This window comes from Salvelinus fontinalis, chromosome 36 (assembly GCF_029448725.1).
Source record: "Salvelinus fontinalis isolate EN_2023a chromosome 36, ASM2944872v1, whole genome shotgun sequence".
NCBI lineage: Eukaryota > Metazoa > Chordata > Actinopteri > Salmoniformes > Salmonidae > Salvelinus > Salvelinus fontinalis.
Window position 1 is genome coordinate 11,228,504 of NC_074700.1, and position 24,437 is coordinate 11,252,940.

Genomic DNA, 24,437 nt, shown 5'->3' on the forward strand with positions numbered 1-24,437 from the left:
TACTGCATTTTATTTCCCCCCCTTGCATTTCTGTTTATAGTGTAAATATATATTGAATATGCATACATACTGTATATATTTGTGCATATACATGTACGTGTGAGTGTTATGACAAACTGCCGTAGACTCCACTGCACACTGAACATGCAAAGGACACAAGATAGTAGTGTTTTCCATTTGTCACATCCGTGTGTAGTTCGCGTGTATAAGAGCTAATCATGTGAGGGTTTGTGTGTAGAGTTTTGATGCAAAAACACAATTTTGAAAAGAGTTAAAAATAGTTTTGAATTATGTGTTCGGTTTCGCAAGAGATGTGTGACGTTTTGCATGTTGTGTGTGTGTTTTGGAGTTTTGTGTGTAGAGTCTAGAGAAAAGGAGCCCTCGTTTCAGAAATCGTGTAAGCAATTGTCAAAAACTGTAAATAGAATAATACTTGTTTGTGCAGAAACAGGAAAAGGGCGAACGTACAGTGAGGGATTTTTATTTTTTATTTGCGCCAACAAAGAAAAAGGGAATTAATGTTGTAAAAATAATTACTTGCTTATTTGAAGAAGTAATTAAGTAACTGATAACCTAAATTGAAAAACGAACCCGTTAAGTTTCCCGTTACCACAAAAAAAGTAATCTGAGTACTCCCAACAATGGTCACATCCTGTTCATGAATACCCTATATTATTTTGAGTGGGACAGCTGAAAGATGTAGCGACAGAGAGGAGTGGGTAGGAGACTGGCTGATGTGATGCGAGTGGCCGCATTGTCACCAAAAGGTGAGGGGCGCCATCTCGCTCGCCTCGGGGAAGCATATTTGATTTATCAGCTCGGGCAGTGTAACCTTGAGGTGTGTTATAGCACTGTAACTTAGACTGACATAGGATGTGAGTGGTGATGGAAGACTACATAGAAGAGAACACAGGTGCAATGTCATGAGGCAATGGATCCTTCACTGTAGATCAAGTGCAGACACTTATTCAAGCGTTTCTCTGTGAATATGTTAAAGCAATTTGTGTCACTCAATCACAAGGAAAGGGACAAATTCAGCAGGAAAAGCAGCAATGCAAGCATAAAATCATTAAAGGAAAACTGAAATAACAGCATTATGCTTTACATAATTGTATTTACCTCAAAAAACAACTAATACCAATAATCAAATGTCATCAGGCAAATACAATTTCACTCATACACATCCATAAATGCTCCTCTACTGTATTTAGTAGCTCTGGCAAGTATGGTTGACTTATTTTAAGTGCAGTTTGAAGATGGGCAGAATACCTTGGGCATGGGCCAACCAGTTAATCAGAGAAACGTGTGTTTTCGCCACAAAGAAGTAGCTAACTTGCCCTAAGCGGAAAACCAAAATACCTCCTTCCCTCACTCTCACCCTATTCTGACCCTAACCCACCAAAAAGGACTTGTGGGTAGCAAACCAGGAAGCGTCTCGGGAGACACAGCAACAGCCAGAGTTTCAAAGGTCATCGGACTCCGGGATAATCATGGGAACCAGCGGCACTGTGGGAAGGATAAGTGGGGCGCTGGTCCCCGCCCAGCCACAGGCCACCCTGTTGAATGTGGGCCTCTGCACTGCCGGCTCCGCCTGGAGCTCGGGGTACAGCTCCGGCATGGGGTTGTGTTCCACCTCGGGGGCCTTGAAAATTGGGGCCGGTCTGGTGGACTTGCCTCCGAAGCCTCTGAACGGAGTAGCCACCCTGGAGATAGATAGAGGATTGACAATGTTAATGTTAACCTTGCACCACTAACAATGCAGAGGGAAGTGACAGATTTGCTCATCCCATCAAAGGTATGAGCCACTGTCTGGAGGACGTTCTGTTGAAATGATCATGCATGGTATGTCTGTTGACTATGTTGTGACCCAGATAAAGGAAAGCATGTCAGTGGACTCTCTTCATCTACTACAAATGTGTAAAATCAAGTTGACATTTTAGTACATTTCGACATAGAAGACATTGAGTATGTTATGCTCATTACAAAATCACGTTGACATATGTTTTCCGAAGTCAGAAGTGTTACACGCTGCGCAAGTACTATTTCAACCAAGGTGTGGTCTGGGTCCATCATCAGCTATACCTGTTGAAGCTCTTGTACCCTGGTCCTTCTGGCTTGGCCTCGGGCTCTTGCAGGCAGGTGACGAGGCTATCGGCCAGGGAGGGGTCGTGGTGGTAGATGGCCTGGTCCCAGGGGGAGTGGTAGGACTTCGGGAGGCATGTTCTGTTGAACTTCTCTGGTTCCATTTCTTTCAGAGGGCCACCATAACCTGGGCGAAAGAGAGGGAGAGAGAATCTGGTGAAAGGGCCCTGGGATTCCACATAACCTTTCTTTGGTACAGCTTGTGGTTCAAGAAGTAGAGTGAGTGAAAAAGAGGTGGGGAGGGAGAGAAAGACGGAGAGAGAGAATTAGTGAGAAACTGCATAACAGCAAAATGATGTAATAGACTATTAGAAATTATTCACAATGACCTTTGAGGCATCCATCAGGCCATATATATTATACTACCAACCTGATTTTTCCTAACACAAAGCTCAATATAAACCCCATGAAGCACCGCATGGGTCCTCCCCGTGTTGCCTCCAGAAGAAAATATGGTCAAGTTTAACAGTGAACCAACAAGAAGGACTTCTTACTGTGTGGTGTAAGGGTGACAGGGAAGGCCTATCCAAAGAACTATCCTTCAAAACGAGTGTTCTTCGCCAAGGGCAGCTTGCAAGCAGGTGTTACATAACGTGGGGTGTTGCGCTGTCACGTCCAACCCTCTTATAACAAACAATCCCTCTTCCTGAATTGATGGTTGCTCGAGAAGGAAATGGGAAAGACCAAACATTGGCCCCTCAGGGGAGTTCTGCTGTTTTTCACAAAACGCACACCACAAGAGATTTACACCGGTCACATAGAGTGCTCACGTGCATGGTTGCGCATTTAGTTGCTCCAATGTGTTGTAGGAAATGTACTGTGACTGCCGCACTTCAGGAAACACTGGGGGTTGGAGGAGATAAGAGGATGATTTGTGTATAAGTGACATGGTTGCCCCAAAGCTTGGTTAGTAACAGAATTACGCTTTGACTAAGGTCATTTATTTATTTTTTTACTTTAAAATATATGCCAAACAGAAACCATTGATTTAAAAGTTTAACAAACCATACAACTCCATGCACAAGGACTACTTTTAAAAATGTCCACTGAAAAATGTACAAAAACGAATGTAGTGGAAGAACTGTACAGATGCAAACTTTGGTAATGGAATTACGGTAAAATCTCCCTCATGTTTTTATGCAACCAAAAAAAGCTTAAGTATCTGTTCCCGAATTAAGGTATAAAAAATATCTGCAAAAAGAATGGGGTGTCCGTTATGACATGGCACCTTGACTTTGAACTACAGTAAGTGAACTACAGTTTTGGTTATTGAACTACAGTAAGTGAAGTGGATTTACACCCGGTAACGGAATTACATCATGGGTCCCTGATCTGTACTGCACAGACATGCATAATTATGGATATGAATATCATTCTCCTCATGTTTCACAATTTTTGACATCACAGCGCAACACAGCAGAACACAGTGAAGTACCGTGTAGTACAACACAGCAGAACACAGTGAAGTACCGTGTAGTACAACACAGCAGAACACAGTGAAGTACCGTGTAGTACAATACAGCAGAACACAGTGAAGTACCGTGTAGTACAACACAGCAGAACACAGTGAAGTACCGTGTAGTACAACACAGCAGAACACAGTGAAGTACCGTGTAGTACAACACAGCAGAACACAGTGAAGTACCGTGTAGTACAACACAGCAGAACACAGTGAAGTACCGTGTAGTACAACACAGCAGAACACAGTGAAGTACCGTGTAGTACAACACAGCAGAACACAGTGAAGTACCGTGTAGTACAACACAGCAGAACACAGTGAAGTACCGTGTAGTACAACACAGCAGAACACAGTGAAGTACCGTGTAGTACAACACAGCAGAACACAGTGAAGTACCGTGTAGTACAACACAGCAGAACACAGTGAAGTACCGTGTAGTACAACACAGCAGAACACAGTGAAGTACCGTGTAGTACAACACAGCAGAACACAGTGAAGTACCGTGTAGTACAACACAGCAGAACACAGTGAAGTACCGTGTAGTACAATACAGCAGAACACAGTGAAGTACCGTGTAGTACAACACAGCAGAACACAGTGAAGTACCGTGTAGTACAATACAGCAGAGCATAGTAGAGTTCAGTACTGTATTGAGCTCCACTCACTGTACTGTGTTATCCAAACTCTATGATAGGTTCAAATTTGGTCCGGTCCGTCTTTGGACACCAAATTTCAACTACTTTTCAACATCCATGGACGGCCAGTGTCGGTCGGTGCTCAGTGGGTGAGGATGCTGCTTAAAGTAAATGGAAAGAGAGAGGGCATTAGGTGTCAGTAAGAGGTGGAAGTAAGAGCTGGGAGAGTTTACATTCATTGGAAAGTAGAGAGGCAGAGAGAGGAAGGGGTGTTCCAGACTGGTGATTAGACAACCAGATGAGAAAGAAAACACTTCTGATCTTAAGAAAACAGTTCGGATCTTATATGCTAAGACTTATATCCAGTCAAGAAACTAACCCTAGCCCCTTACTGCCTAGACAGGATTTTACTTGTATTAAGTAATATAGTCATAGCTCAACCTTGCCCTCTGATAGGCTAGGTAGGACTTTGTTACTAGGAGTGCGTTCTCCATTATTCCCTCATGGTGCTGTATATGTATGGTCCAGCTGGATATAACAAACAATGAAATGCTTTGCTAAGGCTTCATAGGGGAAAGCATTTTATCCTTGTGTGGAATCTTCTGGCTTAAGGGCATGAGCCATCTTTCTTCTTCTCCTCCTCCTCCTTGTTCTCCCTCTCCCTCTTTTTCTCTTTCAATGGATCCCCCCTAACTTTCTGTATCTATCCCTCATTCTCCCTCTCTCTTTCCCCCCTTCCCCTCCCTCTCTTTTTACTGGCGACCATGGGCATAGTTTGATAACAGTCCAGATTCCCCACAGGAAATGTATAGAGTATTTCCTGTGTCCACTGCTCGCTGTCCCCTGATACCATCAGGGAGAGACTGGCTCTCAGATCATGCTCGCACTCCCGATCCAGCACCGTCAACATAATATGGACACCAGTTTAGCCGATGAGCACATGGAGACAGTACGTGTTGCTATTTCGGGAACTTACGACTACGCCACCACCTTGAGGGGGAGTCGGAGGAAAAGTCAGTGGATACAGCATGGAACATTTTGGATGGACCTTGTGTGCAATTGACCAATAACGTTGAAAAAAATGGGAAATCATAACAGTCACAAACCACAGTTGGGTCACCTGCTACTGTCCTCCATTCCACTGGCATATTGTTACAGTGCCTTCGGAAATTATTCAGACCCCTTGACTTTTTTCACATTTTGTTATGTTACAGCCTTATTTTAAAATGTATTCAATATTTTTTTTTGTGCTAATTTATAAAAATAAAAAACTGAAATATAATATTTACATAAGTATTCAGATCCTTTACTCAGAACTTTGTTGAAGCACCTTTGGCAGTGATTACAGCATTGCGTCTTCTTGGGTATGACGTTACAAGCTTGGCACACCTGTATTGGGGAGCTTCACCCATTCTTCTCTGCAGATGCTCTCAAGCTCTCTCTGGTTGGATGGGGAGCGTTGCTGCACAGCGATTTCCAGATCTCTCCAGAGATGTTCGATCAGGTTCAAGTCCGGGCTCTGGCTGGGCAACTTAAGGACATTCGGAGACTTGTCTCGATGCCACTCCTGCGTTGTCTTGATTGTGTGCTTAGGGTTGTTGTACACGTTGGAAAGTGAACCTTTTCCCCAGTCTGAGGTCCTGAGCACTCTGGAGCAGGTTTTCATCAAGGATCTCTCTGTACTTTTCTCCTTTCATCTTTGCCTCGATCCTGACTAGTCTACCAGTCCCTGCCGCTGAAAAACATCCCCACAGCATGATGCTTCCACCACCATGCTTCACTATAGGCATGGCTTCCTCTCGACGCGACGCTTGGCATTCATGCCAAAGAGTTCTTTAGGTGCCCTTAGGAAAAATGCAAGTGGGCTGTCATGCTTTTGACTGAGGAGTGGCTTCTGTCTGGCCACTCTACCATAAAAGCCTAATTGGTGGAGTGCTGCAGAGATGGTTGTCCTTCTAGAACAGGAGTGGGCAATTCCAGTCCTCGAGGGCCTGATTGGTGTCACAGTTTTTCCCCAGCCCCAGCTAACACCCCTGACTCCAATAATCACCTCATCTTGATCTTCAGTTTAGAATGCAATTTGATTAATCAGCTGTGTTTTCTAGGGTGTGACACCAATCAGGCCCCCGAGGACTGGAGTTGCCCACCCCTGTTCTAGAAGGTTCTCCCATCTCCACAGAAGAACTCTGGAGCTCTGTCAGAGTGACCATCCGGTTCTTGGTCACTTCCCTGACCAAAGCCTTCTCCCCGGATTGCTCAGTTTGTCTGGGCGGCCAGCTCTTTGAAGAGTCTTGGTGGTTCCAAACTTCTTCCATTTAAGAATGATGTGGGCCACTGTGTTATTGGGGACCTTCAATGATGCACATGTTTTTATGGTACCCTTCCCCAGATCTGTGCCTCGACACAATCCTGTCTCGGAGCTTTACGGACAATTCCTTCGACCTCATGGATTGGTTTTTGCTCTGACATGCGCTGTCAACTGTGGAACCTTATATAGACAGGTGTGTGCCTTTCCAAATCATGTCCAATCAATGGAATTTACCACAGGCGGACTCCAATCAAGTTGTAGAAACATCTCAAGGATGATCAATGGAAACAGGAAGCACCTGAGCTAAATTTAAAGTCTCAGAGCAAAAGATCTGAATACTTATGTAAATAAGGTATTTGTTTTATTTGTTTATAGATTTTAAACATTTTCTAAAAAACTGTTTTTGCTTCAACATTATGGGGTATTGTGGGTAGATTGCAGATAAAAAAAAGTATATTTAATCAATTTTAGAATAAGTCTGTAACGTAACAGAATGTGGAAGAAGTCAAGGGGTCTGAATAATTTCCGAAAGCACTGTAACAATATGCCAGTGGAATGGAGGACAGTAGCAGGTGACCCAACTGTGGTTTGTGACTGTTATGATTTCCCATTTTAGCAAATCATTTTTTATTTGTTTTACTTTATTGGTCAATTGCACACAAGGTCCATCCAAAATGTTCCATGCTGTATCCACTGACTTTTCCTCCGACTCCCCCTCAAGGTGGTGGTCCCCAATAACACAGTGGCCCACATCATTCTTAAATGGAAGAAGTTTGGAACCACCAAGACTCTTCAAAGAGCTGGCCGCCCAGACAAACTGAGCAATCCGGGGAGAAGGCTTTGGTCAGGGAAGTGACCAAGAACCGGATGGTCACTCTGACAGAGCTCCAGAGTTCTTCTGTGGAGATGGGAGAACCTTCTAGAACAGGGGTGGGCAACTCCAGTCCTCGGGGGCCTGATTGGTGTCACACCCTAGAAAACACAGCTGATTAATCAAATTGCATTCTAAACTGAAGATCAAGATGAGGTGATTATTGGAGTCAGGGGTGTTAGCTGGGGCTGGGGAAAAACTGTGACACCAATCAGGCCCTCGAGGACTGGAATTGCCCACTCCTGTTCTAGAAGGACAACCATCTCTGCAGCACTCCACCAATTAGGCTTTTATGGTAGAGTGGCCAGACAGAAGCCACTCCTCAGTCAAAAGCATGACAGCCCACTTGCATTTTTCCTAAGGGCACCTAAAGAACTCTTTGGCATGAATGCCAAGCGTCGCGTCGAGAGGAAGCCATGCCTATAGTGAAGCATGGTGGTGGAAGCATCATGCTGTGGGGATGTTTTTCAGCGGCAGGGACTGGTAGACTAGTCAGGATCGAGGCAAAGATGAAAGGAGAAAAGTACAGAGAGATCCTTGATGAAAACCTGCTCCAGAGTGCTCAGGACCTCAGACTGGGGAAAAGGTTCACTTTCCAACGTGTACAACAACCCTAAGCACACAATCAAGACAACGCAGGAGTGGCATCGAGACAAGTCTCCGAATGTCCTTAAGTTGCCCAGCCAGAGCCCGGACTTGAACCTGATCGAACATCTCTGGAGAGATCTGGAAATCGCTGTGCAGCAACGCTCCCCATCCAACCAGAGAGAGCTTGAGAGCATCTGCAGAGAAGAATGGGTGAAGCTCCCCAATACAGGTGTGCCAAGCTTGTAACGTCATACCCAAGAAGACGCAATGCTGTAATCACTGCCAAAGGTGCTTCAACAAAGTTCTGAGTAAAGGATCTGAATACTTATGTAAATATTATATTTCAGTTTTTTATTTTTATAAATTAGCACAAAAAAAAATATTGAATACATTTTAAAATAAGGCTGTAACATAACAAAATGTGAAAAAAGTCAAGGGGTCTGAATAATTTCCGAAGGCACTGTAACAATATGCCAGTGGAATGGAGGACAGTAGCAGGTGACCCAACTGTGGTTTGTGACTGTTATGATTTCCCATTTTTTTCAACGTTATTGGTCAATTGCACACAAGGTCCATCCAAAATGTTCCATGCTGTATCCACTGACTTTTCCTCCGACTCCCCCTCAAGGTGGTGGCGTAGTCGTAAGTTCCCGAAATAGCAACACGTACTGTCTCCATGTGCTCATCGGCTAAACTGGTGTCCATATTATGTTGACGGTGCTGGATCGGGAGTGCGAGCATGATCTGAGAGCCAGTCTCTCCCTGATGGTATCAGGGGACAGCGAGCAGTGGACACAGGAAATACTCTATACATTTCCTGTGGGGAATCTGGACTGTTATCAAACTATGCCCATGGTCGCCAGTAAAAAGAGAGGGAGGGGAAGGGGGGAAAGAGAGAGGGAGAATGAGGGATAGATACAGAAAGTTAGGGGAGATCCATTGAAAGAGAAAAAGAGGGAGAGGGAGAACAAGGAGGAGGAGGAGAAGAAGAAAGATGGCTCATGCCCTTAAGCCAGAAGATTCCACACAAGGATAAAATGCTTTCCCCTATGAAGCCTTAGCAAAGCATTTCATTGTTTGTTATATCCAGCTGGACCATACATATACAGCACCATGAGTGAATAATGGAGAACGCACTCCTAGTAACAAAGTCCTACCTAGCCTATCAGAGGGCAAGGTTGAGCTATGACTGTATTACTTAATACAAGTAAAATCCTGTCTAGGCAGTAAGGGGCTAGGGTTAGTTCCTTGACTGGATATAAGTCTCAGTCTAAATTAGGCTTGCTATCAGGCCAGGCCAGGCTGCGCTACTTTTAATTTGGACCAAGGCTTTTTATTCTGTGTGCGATTCAGGTGATACAACACACATTTTCAACTGATCAAGGCTGACTCCAACGTCACTGGCTCACCCGGTTATAAGTCATGCTAATGACTCCACTGACCTCCAGGCTACTGAGTCATAAGGGTCATGAGTTTCGAGCAGAGGTTATTTCACAGTTGCAGCACCCACCTGGTGCGATGTTGTCTGGGTTAGGGGCTGTGCTCAGGTCAGGCATGTTCTGGGGCGTTTTAGACAACTGCTGCTCCACACTTAAGCTGTTTTCTTTGGTTTCCTGACTCTCCGTTTGAAGAGTTACACCATTCTAAGGGGAGAGGGAGGGAAGGAGAGGGAGAAATACGGTTTAGAGCATGGGGTCAAAGAGATGGAGAGAAAGAGTGAGGGAGAGCGAGAGGGACAGAAAGAGGAGAGGGGGAGAGACATTGAGAGGTCAGTGAGTGTCTTATGCAGAGCCAGTAATATAAAGAGCATTGTTTTCTCATGCTTGAATATCCTGTGATGTGGTCCACAGTGGGTAACTTTCATCTTCCCAGTGATATTTGGAATGATTTACGCCAGGACTTCCTCAGGAAATGTCGACAACTTGAAATAGCAGTTCCCCTTTGCCCCCAATGGTAAACAAACTGGGGGGAGATATTCTTTTTAAAAGAATTTCATCATATTCAAATATATTGCAAATATATTCCAAACAACCTGTCATACTATGACGCCCTCTGGTGGCATTTTCTTAGCGACTTTCATTAGATACATTTAAAAGCTATTTTAAAAATTAAAATGTCCTACAAACACATGCTTAGTACTGATAGAAACTTAATAACCGTGGCATTCTATTACAGGTGTACAGCAACAATGTGACTATTACAGAGCCAGAGAAACAGCAGGCAAAGAAAAGCTAAATAAAATAAATATTTTGGGGGGGTTTTGGTTCCAAATTGTCCCCATGTTGGAGAATAAGAGAATTTAAAGTCTAGATTTGAAGTAAAATATGTTTCCAATTACCATTCAGAAAAACATTGTCATATATTTTACCTGATGGTATGCTCTACACATTTGCAAATTCCCATAGGAACACACCCATTTTTTTTTTAAACAGTTGAAACCAGATGCATCTGGTTTGATCTGGTTTGGGTAATACCTCACCTCAAGCCTGACATCCAATCACCCTAGTGATCGGGACTTTTGAGTTATTCTTTTTTGTTGTTGTAAATAACAGACAGACAGGCGAGGAAACCCTCAAACTTATTTTCCCATTCATATTTCTCATTGGAAACAAATGAGATGGATCAACAGATGCATTTGAGGCAATGTCATATTAAATGTGGATCAACAAATAAATGCATTGCATTACGATGACTACCAGGGTCTACCCTTTCCACACATACAACATTTTTGAACTTTTGGTGACTTGACCTAAACTACATACCCTATGAATATGACCATAGCTCATGGGGGCATTCTTATGACATCACCAGCAGTAAGATTTGAGCTCAATTTTCAAAAAGACAAGTGCTTTAGCTTTCAAATGATATGTCACTTTCTTAAGCTCCGGAGGCCCGGTACCGGGCCCAAAACAACACTCAGAGTTGAACAGGTATGACTGTGTGTGTACATTCCAAAGGCTCAAGCAACTATCAGAGGAAGTGTACTGCATGACATTACTGTTGTGTATGGTACGTCGTACTGTACGTTATGGTTTACAACAGTGCGCTGCTTTACGTATGAATGGGTTGTCAGAATGAGTGGCACATGTCATAAAACATCAGAGTGATGTACAATGTGAAACCGTGCAGATGTGCGTTCTTCTCCAGCTAAGCTAGATATAACAATTACTAAATGCAAAGTAACAGATTATTAGACCCTTGGCATTTGGACTTTCTGTTTTAAAAGCTATATGGGAAATGTCCCTATGTGGCCTAAGTAGTCTAGTAGCTTACTAGGGCCTAAAATCGACTATAGGGCCTATGTAGCCTATATTGCTGCGAAGACGATGACTTTGTACACTGCCCACAAAGCATGTAAACAGGACTTTGACGTATGCCCGTTGTAAGAATATCACACCTATTATGCAAGTCCAAGGCCTTGTCCAAAAACAACCCATATGTCCTGCCCCCATATCCTCTATGACCTCATTATAAATCTTCATGTAGCAATATACGATACCAAATCCACCTAGCCTATCAAAGGGCAGAGCTACTATAGATCTACTGTACTCTATACACGTGCCTAGGAGGTAGGGTCAAGGGGTTGTTTCTGGAACGGGTCCAAGTCTTGAGCAGCAGTAGGGCTGCAGTCTGCAATGCATTTCAAGTGCCTATGTATTTTATTAGAAAATTAGATATTGTGTTCCTCAATTTCTTTTTTTTAGGACCATAGCCTGCTATAGGATTGGGGAGAATAAATCACTAGATGTACTAGCCGTGCAGAACAGTCTCCTACAGTTCAACAGCTGATAAGTTACTGATAATGTAGAAAATGCTTATTGATAATGGTCTGATTGAACCGTTTAATGGAAACTCTGAGCCTTATTTGCGTCTCTCATTACAATCACATAAAGTACCAAAACAACTGGTAACAGTCATCACCCTCATCGCTCAGTTTCCCTTAAATGTTCTTGTTGAAACAGCAACTTTGTTCCAGTGTTTTGATTGTCCTTGTAGTTAGTAGTTAGTGTTCACATTCAAGGATGCACATGCAAGTGGTTTGTGTTGCTTACATTGATCTGTGTGTTGGTTACATTCTGGATGTTCTCGAAGGTGTATTTCTCGGAGCGCCTCTTGCGCTTTTCGAAGAGGAGGGAACCCCTGTTGGAGGCCAGAGACAGCTCCTCCAGCATCACATCCTTAGGGACACTCATCTTCTTCCCCAGGTCCATCTCTGCATCTGGAAGAGACACAACAGCTCTGAGAAAGTGTGTGTGTGGGGGGGGGGGGGGGGTTCTGGTGTGTGTGTATTGTGTCATACTGCACCTCACCTGTATATGCCCTTATTATGTGTAGTTGTCGGTTTATCTGTGTTTGGCTGAGCTAATGTCCCATACTCCATTACTTTTAAATGACCCTATTATGCAAATTCTGTCAAAGTAGTTTCTCATTATACTGACAATATGCACATTTTGCTTTCAATGTAAAACACATTTTACACATTCCCAATACCCATCTCACTAACTTAGTATACACTGAGTATACAAAACATTACATTGAGCAAGCTATGATCCCTTATTGATGACCCTTGTTAAATCCACTTCTATCAGTGTATATGAAGGGGAGGAGACAGGTTAAAAAATGATTTTTAAGTATTGAGACAATTGAGACATGGACTGTGTATGTGTGCCATTCAGAGGGTGAATGGGCAAGACAAAAGATTGAAGTGCTTTTGAACGGGATATGGTAGTACAGTAGGTACCAGGCACACCGGTTTGTGTCAAGAACTGCAATGCTGCTGGGTTTTTAACACTCAACAGTTTACCTGTGTGTATCAACTATGGTCCACCACCCAAAGGACATCCAGCCAACTTGACACAACTGTGGGAAGTATTGGAGTCAACATGGGCCAGCATCCCAGTGGAACACTTTCGAACACCTTGTAGTGTCTATAACCCGACAAATTTAGGTGTTCCTAATGTTTGATATACTTTGATATTGTAACGGTCCTGACCTGTTTTATGTTGTTTTTGTATGTGTTTAGGTCAGGGCATGTGTTTTGGGTGGGCAGTCTATGTTATCTGTTTCTATGTTGGTTTTGGTTGCCTGGTATGGCTCTTAATTAGAGGCAGGTGTTTTGCGTTCTCCTCTAATTAAGAGTCATATTTAGGTAGGGTTTTCTCACTGTTTGTTTGTGGGTGATTGTCTCCTGTGTCTGTGTCGATGTTACACCATACGGGATTGTTTCGGTTTGTTCGTGCGTTTTTTGTAGTAAGTACTTGTTCGTTCGTTCTGCGTGTGTTATGTCAGTTCGTCGTACTAGTCTGTCTATTTTCGTTTTGTTATTTTGTTAGTTTATTCAAGTATAGTTTGTTTTCGTTTTGAATTATTAAATAAAACTCAACTCACAACCCGCTGCGCCTTGGCTTGATCACTACACCTCCTCTTCTTATGAAGAGAGAGAGGAACGCCGTTACAGAATCACCCACCAGTCTAGAGCCAAGCAGCGGAGTAAATGGAGTAAGGGACAGGAAAAGAAGGAGCAATGGACATGGGACGATATATTGGACGGAAAGGGTTGCTACACATGGGAGGAGATCCTGGCTGGTAGGGATCGCCTCCCATGGGAACAGCTGGAGGCACTGAGGAGAGCAGAGGCTACCGGAGAGAGGAACCGGAGCTATGAGGGAACGCGTCTGGCACGGAAGCCCAAAAAGCCCGTAAGTAATTCCCAAAAATTTCTTGGGGGGGGGGCTAAGAGGTAGTGGGCCAAGGGCAGGTAGGAGACCTGCGCCCACTTCCCAGGCTTACCGTGGAGAGCGGGAGTACGGGCAGGCGCCGTGTTACGCAGTAGAGCGCACGGTGTCTCCTGTACGAGTGCATAGCCCAGTGCGGGTTATTCCACCTCCCCGCACTGGTAGGGCTAGATTGGGTATTGAGCCAGGTGTCATGAGGCCGGCTCAGCGCGTCTGGTCTCCAGTGCGTCTCCTCGGGCCGGCATACATGGCACCGGCCTTACGCATGGTTTCCCCGGTTCGCCTACATAGGCCGGTGCGGGTTATTCCACCTCCCCGCACTGGTCGGGCGACCGGGAGCATTCAACCAGGTAAGGTTGGGCAGGCTCAATGCTCAAGAGTGCCAGTACGCCTCCACGGTCCGGTATTTCCGGCGCCACCTCCCCGCCCCAGCCTAGTACCTACAGTGCCTACACTACGCACTAGGCTACCAGTGCGTCTCCTGAGCCCAGTTCCTCCTCCACGCATTCTCTCTGTAGTGCGTGTATCCAGTTCGGTGCCTCCAGTTCCGGCACCACGCACAAAGCCTCCTGTGCGTCTCCAGAGCCCTGAACACACTGTATCTTCTCCCCCTACTAATCCTGATGTGCTTGTCCTCAGCCCGGTGTCACCAGTGCCGGTACCTCGCATCAGGTATAGAGTGGGCTTTGAGAATACAGTGTGCCCTGTCCCTGCTCCCCGCTCTAGTAGGAAGGTGCTTATCCTTAGCCCGGTGCCTCCAGTTCCGGCACCACGCACCAGGTCTACAGTGCGCCGTATCCGGCCAGAGCCATCCGTCTCCCCAGCGCCATCTGAGCCATCCGTCTCCCCAGCGCCATCTGAGCCATCCGTCTCCCCAGCGCCATCTGAGCCATCCGTCTCCCCAGCGCCATCTGAGCCATCCGTCTCCCCAGCGCCATCTGAGCCATCCGTCTGCCATGAGCCTGCAAAGCCGCCCGTCTGCCATGAGCCTGCAAAGCCGCCCGTCTGCCATGAGCCTACAGAGCCGTCCGCCAGACAGGAGCCGCCAGAGCCGCCCGCCAGACAGGATCTGCCAGAGCCGCCAACCAGACAGGATCTGCCAGAGCCGCCAACCAGACAGGATCTGCCAGAGCCGCCAACCAGACAGGATCTGCCAGAGCCGCCAACCAGACAGGATCTGCCAGAGCCGCCAGCGAGCCATGAGCGTCGAGAGCCGTCAGCCTGCCATGAGCGTCGAGAGCCGTCAGCCTGCCATGAGCGTCGAGAGCCGTCAGCCTGCCATGAGCGTCGAGAGCCGTCAGCCTGCCATGAGCGTCGAGAGCCGTCAGCCTGCCATGAGCGTCGAGAGCCGTCAGCCTGCCATGAGCGTCGAGAGCCGTCAGCCTGCCATGAGCGTCGAGAGCCGTCAGCCTGCCATGAGCGTCGAGAGCCGTCAGCCTGCATAGACCTGCCAGAGTCCCACAGCCGGGATCTGCCAGAGTATATCAGCCGGGACCTGCCCCTTGTCCCGGTGCTGCCCCTTGTCCCGGTGCTGCCCCTTGTCCCGGTGCTGCCCCTTGTCCCGGTGCTGCCCCTTGTCCCGGTGCTGGTCTTTGTCCCGGTGCTGCCCCTTGTCCCGGTGCTGCCCCTTGTCCCGGTGCTGCCCCTTGTCCCGGTGCTGCCCCTTGTCCCGGTGCTGCCCCTTGTCCCGGTGCTGCCCCTTGTCTCGGTGCTGGCCGTTTATTTAGGGGATGTGAGTTTTAGGGTGGTCATTGGGAGGGGAAGACAGAAACGGGGAGTGACTATGGTGGTGTGGGGACAGCGTCCAGAGCCGGAGCCACCACCGTGGTCAACTGCCCACCCAGACCCTCCCCTGGACTTTGTGCTGGTGCGCCCGGAGTTCGCACCTTGAGGGGGGGGGGTTCTGTAACGGTCCTGACCTGTTTTATGTTGTTTTTGTATGTGTTTAGGTCAGGGCATGTGTTTTGGGTGGGCAGTCTATGTTATCTGTTTCTATGTTGGTTTTGGTTGCCTGGTATGGCTCTTAATTAGAGGCAGGTGTTTTGCGTTCTCCTCTAATTAAGAGTCATATTTAGGTAGGGTGTTCTCACTGTTTGTTTGTGGGTGATTGTCTCCTGTGTCTGTGTCGATGTTACACCATACGGGATTGTTTCGGTTTGTTCGTGCGTTTTTTGTAGTAAGTACTTGTTCGTTCGTTCTGCGTGTGTTATGTCAGTTCGTCGTACTAGTCTGTCTATTTTCGTTTTGTTATTTTGTTAGTTTATTCAAGTATAGTTTGTTTTCGTTTTGAATTATTAAATAAAACTCAACATGTATTCACAACCCGCTGCGCCTTGGCTTGATCACTACACCTCCTCTTCTTATGAAGAGAGAGAGGAACGCCGTTACAGATATAGTGTATACTGTCAATATGAGTAATGATGAATCATTTTCTCATGTCAGCCAGCCTCTCATGTTGGCCCCCTGGTTTGCGATTAATACCTAATGCATGCTGATCATGGAGGTGTCATAGGCCTATCAAATCAGCCAAAGCAATCTAGCCTGCCAGAATATGCTTCAGCTGTCAGTGACCCTCAGCCCCCCCCCCCCCCCCCCATCCCTCCCTCCCTACCGCGGCAAGCCATGCAGTTGTCCACGCCCAGAAATAGCTTGTTCAAAGGACAACGACAAAGAGATTAGTTACTTTGAGCAAATAAAATTCTTATTTATATACAGGGCCTTAGATGGTGGCGAACTAGATGATACACCGCTACAAAGCGAGAGTGTTCAGTGTGTGTGTCAGAGGAGGCTGGTGTTGGGAGCAATGGAATTAATGGAATGGCAACAAACATGTGGTTTCCATATGATTGAGACCGTTCTATTCATTCTATTCCAGCCATTACAATGAGCCTTTCCTTCTATAGCGCCTCCCACCAGCCTCCTTTGGTGTGTGTGTGTGTACATACGCGTTTGTGTTTGTTCACAGGCACTCACGTGAGTGTATTAATGTCTGTGCAGTATGTACACTATGACTGCAGTTACATTTATTCAGAGAGTGAGAGAGTACCTTCAGGACCCTGTATCTCCCTACAGATGGCTGCTGCTTGCAGCTTCCTCTCATTGGTTGTCATGGTAGAGAACTGTGACATTGCTGCCGCTGGGGAAACACAATATCACAAGGGACAGAATGTTACGGCACACCTTGTTCAATGACAGCTAGCTTAACATCACTCCAAAGGAGGCAACACTGTGCAGCATGCTATTGATCGCTAACATTACACTCCCCCTGCAACACACAAACACGCGCCGGAGCCGGTTGCATTTATTGGAGGCGCTAAAAGGGCAAAGTTAGCACATCCCTTTAAATAACCTTGGCATCACTTTAAATAACCTTGGGCCATTAAACGCTGAGCACATACTCATCAGACATGGCAGGAGCGAACCACGGTAGAACAAGAATCGATATAATTGGAATTACCCATGTTGGTCGAAAATGGACAGGGGTACAGGACAGGACACAACAAACAGATGTGACAGTTGAGAAGATGGGGCAAGCAACAGTCCACAGCAAAATACAAATGTTGGCCAAGTCAAGCTATAGCCTACTGCAATTTCCCAATTCTGGTCCTCGAGTACCCCAAACAGTACATATTTTTGTTGTGGCCCCAGAGAAGCAAACCTGATTCAACTTGTCAGCTAATTATCAACCCCTTGACAAGTTGAATCAGTCATTTTCTGTCTGGGGCTACAACAGAAATTTGTGCTGTTGGGGGTAATCGAGCACCAGAGTTGGGAAACACTGTATGCACCATCTTGTTTTCATTCAAATCTGAATGAATATATATACTTGTATGTACAGTATTTTATGAATAGGTACTCATAAGTAAAGTAAAACAACTCAAAACTGATCTTGTCCACTAATTTGGCCTTAGAGCCAATCATAGCTATCTGACCAGTTGATTAAAGCATGCTCACATGTTCATTCATAGCTTTAGTGTCAACTCCAAGAAGTAAATCCACCTCCAAAGAACTTCTCAATGTTCATTCATACTCTGTTGTAAATGTAAAAATGTTAAGGGAATAGCACCAACAAAAGATGTATGGAGAATTAACAAATAATGTGAAATTGCTCCACGTTGTCATGCATAATTAAATTAATAAACATAGAGTAAGTCATTCCAGCCTGGTCTCATAGACTCAATGTCTAGCAACGCAAAGGTTGAGTTTTCAAATCTCATTACGGACAACTTTAATTAGCAACTTTACAACTTACTTACTACTTTTTAGCTACTTTGCAGCTACAGTACTTAGCAGGTTAGCTAACCCTTCAACCTAACTCCTAACCTTAACCCTAAGTTAGCCACCAAGCTAATGTTAGAGTTGACCACCTAGCTAACGTTAGCCACAACTAATTCGAAACATATCAAACGCATTGCAAATTAGTAACATATTGTACAAATTGCAATTGGGAACATATCATACCAATTGTAATTCGTAACATATCATATGAAATGGATGATAGACATCCACTAATTAATACATATGTAACATATACTAAATGGTGGGAGACAGATTTACATGTACTATGTTACGTCTACCCCTGAGTCCAGGTTGGTCATTCACATAATGCCAGGCTCTATTAAATCTTAGGGGGATCAAATGGACCTTACATATTAGCAAGACATTGGGATGCAAAGAACTTGTTAGATTGACAGTAGTGCGGAGGGCAGCTCTGTCGCGACGGTCTATTGAGTGTCCCCAACAAGCTTGACTTGAAACATCAATGTCACCCTGTACAATCACACAGCAAAACATATAGGCACAACACCTAAGAAGTGGCCCCATGGTTATGAAACCTTACCTGTGTGTAGGTCCCTTTAGGGGGGTCTCAAGATATGTCTGTATCCTTACGGAAGCTAGGAAGGCGTGGGGCGAGGAGGTCAGACTGGGTAGTGCGGCCTAGACGGGTCCTTGCGCTCCCCAGCTCTGAAGATGTTGCGGGTGTGGGTGGGAAAGAGGGGGAGGGGATGGGGATCGGTGGCTGGCTGGGATGGGTGAGTGACTGGGTGGGTGTCAGTGTCTGTTGTCATTGGTATGTGGTTTGGCCAGCGTGGGAGGTGGCTAAATATAGCAGGCCTTGGCTACCACTTCACTTCCCGCTCTCTCGTGGACCGGTGTCTGTACAGTAGCTTAGATGGAGGTCACTACCAGACTAGCTCAGTCTTAGCCACTACTTCCCCCAACCCCTTTTTGATTCCATACCATCTCCCCCCTCCCCGTTTGACAAGCAAGGACCTGTGGGAATGTTGTAAATCTCCCTCCCCCCAGCTGAACCAAGTTTGCAAACCCTTATATTACTCCTCATATGTATTTATAGTGTAGATCTCAATGGTCTGCCCATGGAGCTGAAACGATTGGATAAGTATGAACTGCACCTAAGCCGCTGATTGGAGCTGTTTGGTATTGGGCCCTAGGTGGCAGGAGAGATCATTGAGAGGAGTTTTATATTTCCGGTGCACCAAATGCATCAATGACTATGGGACTACCAGTACGCTATGAAAATACAAATAAATTAATACAAATATGCCTTATGAGCTTAGAACCTAAAATATAAGCTTGTTTTATATATTTGTAGACATTTCAAATGTAACCAAATACTGTTTAGCCTCATAACATGCTTAAAACTATTATTTAAATATATTGGATGGTCTGTCCATGCATCCATGGCTCTGTCTATGAATTTGAGAGTAGTTACATTTCTCCAGACCCATCGCTCAGCGCTTTACCAAAACCGAAGCGGGGTTCCCGCTTTGTTATTGTGTTAATTGCAGATTGCACCTTTTAAATAACCAAGTTGTTACAACTGTTGTGATATTATTGTTCAAACGTTTAGGAGACATGATCCGAAAGTAAAACTGAAGGGGCGGTTACTTTCAAAGGGTATTACAAATACCCAAAGATTTAGGATGTTCAGGGTGTATTGAACAACATTCACAGTTCTTCAATACATCTATTCTAGTCTATCCAACTGAAAGGAAGCGATTCCCAAACCTTCCATAACAAAGCCATCACCTACAGGGAGATGAACCTGGAGAAGAGTCCCCTAAGCAAGCTGGTCCTGGAGCTCTGTTCACAAACACAAACAGACCCCACAGATCCCCAGGACAGCAACACAATTAGACCCAACCAAAAATATAATTTCTTGACACATTTGAAAGAATGAACAAAAAAACTGAGCAAAATACCTGACCACTGTGACAGACTCAAACTTAAGGAAAGCTGTAGGCAGACCTGACTCTCAAAAGAAGACAGGCTATGTGCACACTGCCCACAAAATGGGGTGGAAACTGAGCAGCACTTCCTAACCTCCTGCCAAATCATTGACCAAATTAGAGACATATATTTCCCTCAGATTACACAGGTCCACAAAGAATTTGAAAATAAACCCAATTTTTATAAACTCCCATATCTACCATGTGAAATACCACAGTGTGTCATCACAGCAGAAAGATTTGTGACCTGTTCCCACAAGAAAAGGGAAACCAGTGATAAACAAACACCATTGTAAATACAACCCATATTTATGTTTCTTTATTTTCCCTTTTGAACTTTAATTATTTGCACATCATTACAACACTAAATAAAGACATAATATGACACTTGAAATGTCTTTATTCTTTTGGAACTTCTGTGAGTGTAAAGTTTACTGTTAATTTTGATTGTTTATTTCCCTTTTGTTTATTATCTATAGTTGAAGTCGGAAGTTTACATACACTTAGGTTGGAGTCATTAAAACCCGTTTTTCAACCACTTCACAAATTTATTGTTAACAAACTATAGTTTTGGCAAGTCAGTTAGGACATCTACTTTGTGCATGACAAGTCATTTTTCCAACAATTGTTTACAGATAGATTATTTCACTTATAATTCACTGTATCACAATTCCAGTGGGTCAGAAGTTTACATACACTAAGTTGACTGTGCCTTTAAACAGCTTGGAAAATTCCAGAAAATGATGTCATGGCTTTAGAAGCTTCTGATAGGCTAACTGACATCATTTGAGTCAATTGGAGGTGTACCTGTGGATGTATTTCAAGGCCTACCTTCAAACTCTGCTTGACATCATGGGAAAACCAAAAGAAATCGGCCAAAACCAAATTCTAGAGCTCCACAAGTCTGGTTCATCCTTGGGAGCAATTTCCAAACGCCTGAAGGTACCACGTTCATCTGTACAAACAATAGTATGCAAGCATAAACACCATGGGACCTCGCAGCTGTCATACCACTCAGGAAGGAGACGCGTTCTGTCTCCTAGAGATGAACATACTTTGGTGCGAAAAGTGCGAATCAATCCCAGAATAACAGCAAAGGATCTTGGGAAGTTGCTGGAGGAAACAGGTACAAAACTATCTATATCCACAGTAAAACGAGTCCTATATCGACATAACCTGAAAGGCCGCACAGCAAGGAAGAAGCCACTGCTCCAAAACCGCCATAAAAAAAGCCAGACTACGGTTTGCAACTGCACATGGGGACAAAGATCGTACATTTAGGAGAATTGTTCTCTGGTCTGATGAAACAAAAAATAGAACTGTTTGGCCATAATGACCATCGTTATGTTTGGAGGGAAAAGGGGGTTGCTTGCAAGCCGAAAAACACCATCCCAACCGTGAAGCACGGGGGTAGCAGCATCATGTTGTGGGGGTGCTTTGCTGCAGGAGGGACTGGTGCACTTCACAAAATAGATGGCATCATGAGGGAGGAAAATTATGTGGATATATTGAAGCAACATCTCAAGACATCAGTCAGGATGTTAAAGCTTGGTCGCAAATAGGTCTTCCAAATGGACAATGACCCCAAGCATACTTCCAAAGTTGTGGCAAAATGGCTTAAGGACAACAAAGTCATGGTATTGGAGTGGCCATCACAAAGCCCTGACCTCAATCCTATAGAACATTTGTGGGCAGAACTGAAAAAGTGTGCGCGAGCAAGGAGGCCTACAAACCTGACTCAGTTACACCAGCTCTGTCAGGAGAAATGTGCCAAAATTCACCCAACTTATTGTGGGAAGCTTGTGGCTTGTGGCTACCTGAAACGTTTGACCCAAGTTAAGCAATTTAAATGCAATGCTACCAAATACTAATTGATTGTATGTAAACGTCTGACCCACTGGGAATGTAATGAAAGAAATAAAAGCTGAAATAAATCATTCTCTCTACTATTATTCTGACATTTCACATTCTTAAAATAAAGTGGTGAGCCTAACTGACCGAAGACAGGGAATTTTTACTCTGATTAAATGTCAGAAATTGTGAAAAACTGAGTTTAAATCTATTTGGCTAAGGTGTATGTAAACTTACGACTTCAACTGTACTTCACTTGCTTTGGCTATGTTCACATGTGTTTCCCATGCCAATAAAGCCCTTAAATTGAAATGGTTCCAATAATTCTTCCACCATAAACTTTTCCCATACAGGACTTTAGAAACACTTCTAATAAGGGCTGTGTTTCATGGAGGCTTACCCTGCCGTAACATTTTGATAACCGTGTAAATCTCTCTTGGACAAGGTGACTTTTATCCATATATTCACGGCAAAAAAATGAAATGCTAATTAGCTGCTAATTTGGCCATCATACATAACTAGAAATGCCTGTCTCAAGGCCATGATTATCTGGACGAGACTGCCGAATCGAGGCAGTTATGAATCTCTCGATTAACTATCTAATGGTAGCTAAATTTAGTAAATAATAAATTGGCTAAATGTGTTTAAATTGACAATTATGTGAACTGTATTGGGAAAGTTTAACATTTACACAATAGCTGTTATCTAGCTAGCTAGCTCATGGTTAGTTAGCATTCTTGATACTGTTTGTTTGTGTCTGTGGCTGAGGGGTGGGTAGCCTACTTCAAGTAGACTTCTCCAGTACTTGACTTGTAGCTAACCTCGCTAGCTGCATTATTTTGGTCTGGCTTTTTGAGGGGTTTCAGAAATGGCCTGATTTAGTATCTCTTCAGTCAACAGTGTACTTACTTTACTGAAGGAAGACATTTATCTACTTGCTATGGTGGGTTTTAATTGAATTGGTATTCACACATTTGTTTTTCCAGGTAGAATTACTGTCATGTTATTGATGCCAAATTGCAAACCTTATTTCTACCTTCTCTACTCCAGAAGCAATGGGTGTGCCTGAGTCTTATCACCTCTCAACTAGGTATGCTGTTTCAACCTTCAACAATACTCCTGCTTTGGTCTGTTTCAGTCATTGCAGGAAGTCCTGAAGAGCAGGAGTGTGTGAAGGGCTCAGCCCAGCTCTAACACCTAACTTAAATAATCAACATAACGAAACACGGCGATAGGCTATGATTGTAAGGTATTATTCTGTACTATGGGTATAATTGGTTGGGGGGATTAATTTAGATGGTATTGATATATAACACATGCTTCACTCTTTCGTTGAAGTTTCATTTGTTGACTGATGCCAAGGCGGCGGCTGCTTAGAAGGAAGCAGCTGCAGACCAGAAGACTGCAGCCAAGGCAGCGCCGGTCCACACCTGCCCTGTCTGTCGGGTGAGTAGTATTGGTTGGTACTGAATGTGTAGGCTATTGGACTGGCCTGTGTGATACAGTCTTTCATATGTGTAGTAGGTTGTTGCATCGTATTGCTTAGCTTATCATTTGTGTCAACTTTGAATTCAATATAAGCCACAGATGAACTTCCTCCATTTTGTAATTGATCTTTACTGACGCAAACCCAACAACATTCAAGCAGCACTTTGAAAGCAAGCATCCCAAGTCTCCAATGGTCCCAGTACTGGTTGATGTGCAGGCCTAAGTGACCAAACACACTCAAATGGACCTACAGCTGGGGTAAGACTATTCCATCATTCACACACAGTGGAAACCACCATGTTGTCAACAAAATACTGTTGTCATTGCTTAAATGTTATTATGTATGACTCAATTTATGGAAATGCTGTGATCACTCATCGTCTTTAAAGTTGTGATTCACAGACACACGATGACCACGATTTTCATGCTGCAACTGATAGGGAATGAATGTAGGAACACACGCTGAGACCCCGAGTATGACTGGACATGGAACGGATATTTGAGACAATAACCTAAAAGGGGTGCAGAAGCACACCAGCACCCCATGTTATGTTTAATCCATGGCCAACCATCCCTCTAGCTACTCCTTATTCCACCCTATATTTTATGTCCCGTGGTCCCTCAACTTTGGACACTTTGGAACCTACACTTATTTCCCCTATGCTGCTTCCTTCACTTTTGATCACTTCTAGACTGAGTAACACATTTAAAAGTGTTGTGGTGTACTGTTTTTGTGTAATGATGTCCTCCTGCTGCATATTCTGGGTTTCAGACTGAATGCAGTGTTAAATGTGCTGCTCACAATTGACAGCAGCAACATGGGATTTTTGAATTGACAAGAATGATGTTGATATAGAGTGCCTTGAGAAAGTAATTACACCCCTTGACCTTTTTCCACATATTGTGTTACAGCCTGAATTAAAATGGATTTTATTTGGATTTTTTTTTGGTCACTGGCCTACACACTGGCCTACTGTATTAATTAAAAATAACAAGCTGAAATGTCTTGAGTCAATAAGTATTCAACCCCTTTGTTAAGTCATGCCTAAATCGGTTCAGTTATAGACATTTGCTTAAGTCACATAAGAAGTTGAATGGACTTGAATGAG

At 44.3% G+C, this 24,437-nt stretch overlaps 1 protein-coding gene across 1 annotated transcript; it reads right to left on the minus strand.

Moving 5' to 3' along the window:
* Window positions 1-479: 479 nt before the first annotated feature.
* Window positions 480-18,777, minus strand: LOC129835201 (myozenin-2-like). The gene is made up of 6 exons (XM_055900690.1): window positions 18,579-18,777; window positions 16,785-16,874; window positions 12,056-12,222; window positions 9,514-9,646; window positions 2,083-2,269; window positions 480-1,703 (listed from the first exon to the last, which is right to left on the minus strand). Exons 2-6 carry the CDS (start codon window positions 16,864-16,866, stop codon window positions 1,463-1,465), a joined length of 810 nt encoding a protein of 269 aa, XP_055756665.1. The 5' UTR covers window positions 16,867-16,874; window positions 18,579-18,777; the 3' UTR covers window positions 480-1,462.
* Between the last annotated feature and the right edge of the window lie 5,660 nt (window positions 18,778-24,437).